This window comes from Mus pahari, chromosome 1 (genome assembly GCF_900095145.1).
Source record: "Mus pahari chromosome 1, PAHARI_EIJ_v1.1, whole genome shotgun sequence".
Lineage (NCBI taxonomy): Eukaryota > Metazoa > Chordata > Mammalia > Rodentia > Muridae > Mus > Mus pahari.
The window spans coordinates 72,198,362-72,203,835 of record NC_034590.1 but is presented as its reverse complement, the minus strand read 5'-3'; the positions used below and the strand labels follow the sequence as shown (position 1 = coordinate 72,203,835).

Here is a 5,474-nt window from a genome sequence, read left to right as displayed (position 1 = left end):
AGGGTTTCTCTGTATAGCTCTGGCTGTCCTGGAACTCACTTTGTAGACCAGGCTGGCCTCGAACTCAGAAATCTGCCTGCCTCTGCCTCCCGAGTGCTTGGATTAAAGGCGTGCGCCACCACGGCCCAGCTAGGCTGGGCTTTCTTTTGGTCTGTTTCTTTCTTAGTAACACAGAGACAAACCAAAGACTCCCTAAGACTGGCCTGAGGCTAAATCAGATAACTAAGAGAAAATGCTTGCCTGGGAGCAGGGCACTTATCAGAAACAGGCTAACTGTGTGGCAACTGGAAGTCCTGGAATCTGGGGACAGGCAGCTCAGAGACCTCAGCTCATCTCCCAGAGTTCCAGCTGCTGTACTAAGAGGACCAGGCATGGAGTCTGGCCACTGGTGATACCTATAACTAAGGTGCCAACCTCCTCCCTGGGCCTAGGCTCTGCTTACCTCCTCCTCTACTGCAGAAAATGGGGCTAAGGCAGTATGGGAGAAAAGTTAGAGACAAGATTAGACTTGGAGACTAACCCATCAGGGCTCTAAGTGCCCTCTCCCTCTCTCTCCTTAGCCACGTGCATAGCCCTGGCATTCTCTGGTTCTTAGTATCCTCGTCTGCATCCTGTTGTAGGAGGCGGGGGTTACAAAACAGGTTGTATAAAAGGCTGTCTAATACTTTAGCCTCTGTTCAGTATGTAAAGCACTAAACCGGTGTGTTGGAGAAAACATATGTCTTGTCCAGAAGCCCATTAACAACATAGCTTCTTCAAATATTCTCCCTTCCCAAGTCTGATCTAGCCACAAGGGGTCTTTTTTGAGGCAACCTGGTCTCTAGATCTGCCAACTCCAATCCTGGGCAACACTGGGTTTATTCATTAACCAAGCCAGATGGAGGAGGCAGCTCCGCCCTATTGACAAAGGGTGGGAGTACCCACACTCCCCCATACACACACACACACACACACACACACACACACACACACACACACAAGCCAGTCCTGTGGAGAAGCCAAACTTCCCAGCTTCTGCACACTGCTGGCTTTCAGCCTATCTCAGTCAGCCCACCACCTTTTTCACTCGGTTCCCAGGTTCAGTTCGTCTTTCCCCAACACCACTACCCTGGTGGACACTGTGGGGAGGAGCCCACATGCAATCAGCAACATGCTGACACTGCCAGCTGCCCTGCCCGCCCTGCTTCTCAGGCTCAGATCTACGCTAGGCCTTGAAGAAGCTCCAGCCCAGGGTCTTTAAGCCCGGGAAGAAACTCAGAGCAAGGTGGTAGCCACGGGAACCCAGAGAGAGTCAGTTAGCCAGGGCAGATGGAGGCAGTCACAGAGGGCAAAGGGACAGCAGAAGAGCAAGCCAATTGTGTGGGGGCAGGTGGGTAAAGCTATAAATGATTAGGGCAAGGCAAAAAAAAAAAAAGCATAGGGCCAGAGGGGAAAGGCCAGCCACCCCAGGCTCTAGTATAAAGGCCCTAGGCAGAACAGGAATGCATCCTTGACAGATCCAGAGCAGCAGAAGGGTGCAAGGGAATGGCCTTCCAAGAGCCCTCTAAGGGGAAGTTCACACCCTGCAATGTGGCACTCACAACCAAACCACACGTGTAACAAACAGCTACTGAAGCCCCTAGACCAAGATCTCTGACCCCACCAAACCCCAAGCTGCCCTGCCATGACAGAGAGAAGAGAATCATGGGGCAGGGAGGAGGGGGATGGCAGTGAAGGGCTGATGAGTACGCATCTGCCTTCTGAGCTGGTTTCCCTTGACACGAAGACCCTGCCTCCCCTAGTGCACCCCCAGTGTGGCTCAGGGCAAGAGAGCAGTCAGGAGCTGCCAGCCACAGTCCTAAAGGCCTGCTGCAGGCTCAGAGCCTGATAGAGCCCCTGGGCAGGGACAGAGATGATGAGAGGAATCGAGAAGGAAGGAATCTCATCCTCCGCACCCAAGAGTGCAGAAAGTAGAGCAGAAGACCCATCTCAGGCTAGAGAACCCGGGGTGAAGGAAGAAGTGGGCCATTCACCTACCTAGTGAGTCAAACTAAGGGTCCAAGCAGAAGCTACTCTGAAAGACAGATCTCCGAGAGACACTATTCCCCTAAGTGTGCCTGGCCATCACCCATCTCCCAAACACACAGGCATGCCTAGGTTAGAGCCCGGTGAGCCAGATAGGTCATATGGGAGTAATGGGAGACCATACCTCCTCTGGTTTATATTGGGCGACTCTGAGCCCACATGCACCCCTCTATGGGTCCCTGGTCTGAGTCTGGACGAGGAGAGTCCTGTGAGAGACAGTTCGGGAGGAGTGGAGGCTGCAGGTACCACAGGGCAATCCTACCTTGATCTTGTGTAGAGTTCGATCCATCTCCACAGCCTGCACCCACACAGACACGCCGGCCTTGCTGTAGGTCAGGTTCCAGCCCACCTCGGCCTCACACTCTGACCGGAAACTGCGGAAGTCCTGGTCATCGGGCACCTGGACACTTTCACGGCCCAAGGCGGGCCGAGACCCTTGGGGTTCTGTTGAGGCAGCTGGCTTTTCCATAGGGAGCGTGGGGAGGCCCGGGGCCCTGGTCCTAGTCCGACTTTCCTGGGTCCTCCGCGGAGGCTCAGACAACGTCGACGCGGCTGCAGATGCTGACGCCACCTTCCTGGGACCTGCAAGACCGGTTTGGGGACCAGAGTCAGTGCGCTGGGGGCGCGGGTGGGGCTAGCCGGGGTCCCGGACCAGCGGACAGCTTGAAAAGGGCAGGTACTGGCCCCAGGCGGTTGTGCACCGGCACAGGACAGTCACTTGGGTCACCCTCCCACAAGGAGCGACCTCATACTTCCCTGGAGCGGCAGTAGGGTTGCTGCGTAGCGGGTGCAGGAGCCCGCGAGAGCCGGGCGGGACTCTGGAGGATCGCAGGTGCGGGTCTGGCACGGAGTCCCCGCGCGGTGCTGGCCGGACTCGCACAACTAACTCAGCAGCAAGCCGCGCGGGGCCGTGGTGGGGGCGAGGCGTGGGGGCCGAGTCTCACCTGCGCGGGCTTCTCTGCCAGGGTTCGCCGGGGCCGGGGTGCGAGCTCTTCCGCCGCCGCCGCTGCCTCCGCTGCCCGGGCGACCGGGGGCCGCGCGGGGGCCCTGGGGGGAGGAGCAGTGGGTCCCGCCGCCGGCCCCGCCCCGCTCCGCGCCCCCCGCCCCGCGCGCCCCCTCCGCCCTCCTCCCTCCCGCTAGGCTCCGGGCTCCCGGGCTCCGCTCGCCTCGCTTGGTATTTTCCAGGCTGCGGAGGTAAGAGCTGCGGGAGCACCGAGCCCCGCCCCGCCCCACCCCGCCGGGTCCTAGCGCCCGCCCCCGTAAGCCCGGGGGAAAGGGGCAAAGTCCTGGAGGAGAGATAGACCATTAGAGGACTGGGACCTGTGAGCAAGAACGACAAAGCGAAGTAACAAAGTAGCCTGGGCTCTCGGAGTAAGGTTGTGAGGTGCCAAGAGAGATTCTGGAAGTTAACTGGGAGCCTCTTCTCTACTCTTCGCTCCCACCCTTGCAGGTACACGCTTCTGCAACAACTCGTTCACACACACAACACTTAAGAGATTCAAGGGTGGGCACACACCCTCAAGACAATTGAAAGACTAACTAGCAGGGACAGGGATGACAGCCCCTCAGTAACTAAATTAGAGATGGCTACAGCCTGCAAGCCCCAAGAACCAAGAGCATAAACAAACCTCCTCCACACACCCAACTCAATTTCCAGTAGGGTGTGCAAACCCAGCCAGAAGTTGATCAACTTTAAAGGCTCAAGGTTCAAAGGCTGGCCAGAATTTGGCAAAATTTCCACTTCAGCCTCACTCTGGCCAGAGAGAGAGGTCCTGAACCAGCAACCTCTTACATCCCTATTTGGCAGCTTCCAAACTCACCCCTCTTTAGCTCTCAGCCATTTATCCACACCTCCCCTAGGCCAAGACTAGTTCTCAAAAGCACAGGGCTGCAGAGCACTGGAGCACAGGCCCCCTCCACCCCTCTGCAGAATAGAGTGGCCCAGAGCTCCACTCTGTATCCTGATGTAAGTTCTGTCCGCTGACTCCTCTGCCTACTCTTCCATCCTGGGAGCCCTGCCCCATCTACCCAGTGAAAGATAGGGCCAGGCCAGTATGAGCAGGACAGTCTTGTCACTGTCTGGGCCAGAGACGAGCAGGGAAAGCCTTTGGTTTGCTCCTCTGGACATTAGGAGCAATAAGCGACCACCATTGACCTAGTAGTGCCAGAGTCCTCTAATGGCTATCCCCACCACCCAGGCTCCTTCTGTGCCCTCTGCATTCTCTCCCTGGTCCCTCAGAAGTCACCTCCTATCTCCACCGTGTAGATTTCTTTTCTTACAGGTGTTAAGAGAAAACCGCGGAGTCAGCACTGCAGGTTCACAAATAGATGTGGGTTTTTTTTTTTCCTGAAGTGCTCAGGGCTCTGAGATGTTTGTAAATCATGCCCAATTTTAAAATAAGCAGGAAACTGGATGTGGTAGCACAGGCGTATAATCCCAGCTACTCAGGAAACAGGAGGAAGATCCAGAGTTCAAGGCTTTCACTGGGCTGCATATTGAGTTCAAAACCAGCACAGGCAACAAAGTAAGACTTTGCCTCAATTTTTTTCTTTTTCTTTTCTTTTTTAAAAAAAGCTGCCGGGCAGTGGTGGCGCACACCTTTAGTCCCAGCACTTGGGAGGCAGAGGCAGGCAGATTTTTGAGTTCGAGTCCAGCCTGTTATACAGAGTGAGTAGAGTGAGTTCCAGGACAGCCAGGGAGGCTGTAACTTTGTGGTAGAGCCCTGGGTTTAATCATTGGTAAAAAAAATAAATAAATAAAAAATAAGTCAGGGGCAAACATGTGGCCCTGAAGGGTGTTCTACAAAGTAAGTCTTCCAAAACAAAACAAAACTGCAGGTCCCCATCAGGGCTGTGCAATGACCTCAGGTACCCAGGCCTCCCATCAGTGTGGGAGGAAGCGTCAGCTAATCGCACACACACCCTCTGAACCCACATTCTTTACAAGTGTCTGGGAACAGAGTAGGTGGCATTGGGGGCTGGCTTTGGGCTTGGGAGGCTCCAGGCAGAAACTCTCTGAACCTCCTCTGCCCAAGTCCACCTTCCCCAAGCCTCAGGGTGTTTGTGATACTAATACTCCCAGGCTGGCAGGAGGCCCGAGGGGACCTCAGCAAAGCCAAAGATTGCTTTGTGAGCTGGATCTTCAGGGACTGGCCATGAGGTAGAGATAGCAGCCGTGGCCTGGTGGCTTTTTGAGCCCTGATAGCACCAATCTTGGCAGATTGCAGGCAGCAGGACACTAAGCCTCTCATGCCCACCTTCCAGCCCAGAGTGGTGGGGAGATAAGGCTGGGGTGAGAGCAGGAAGTGACTGTGAAGACAAACTGACAGGACCTCCCTGGCCCTGAGGTGCCAGTCTGAGGGGAAAACAGCCCGCTAGTGAGGAACAGATGACAGGAGCCAAGCTGTCAC

At 55.7% G+C, this 5,474-nt stretch overlaps 1 protein-coding gene across 1 annotated transcript in view; it reads right to left on the bottom strand.

The window, feature by feature from the left end:
- Stard10 (StAR related lipid transfer domain containing 10) overlaps window positions 1–3,137 on the bottom strand; it is a 25,475-nt gene extending 22,338 nt beyond the window's left edge. The window contains exons 1-2 of the mRNA XM_029547805.1: window positions 3,009–3,137; window positions 2,327–2,646 (exon numbers count right to left, since the gene is read on the bottom strand). Coding sequence (XP_029403665.1) covers window positions 2,327–2,533 — 207 coding nt within the window. The 5' untranslated portion in view covers window positions 2,534–2,646; window positions 3,009–3,137. The remainder of the gene's footprint in view (window positions 1–2,326; window positions 2,647–3,008) is intronic.
- Between the last annotated feature and the right edge of the window lie 2,337 nt (window positions 3,138–5,474).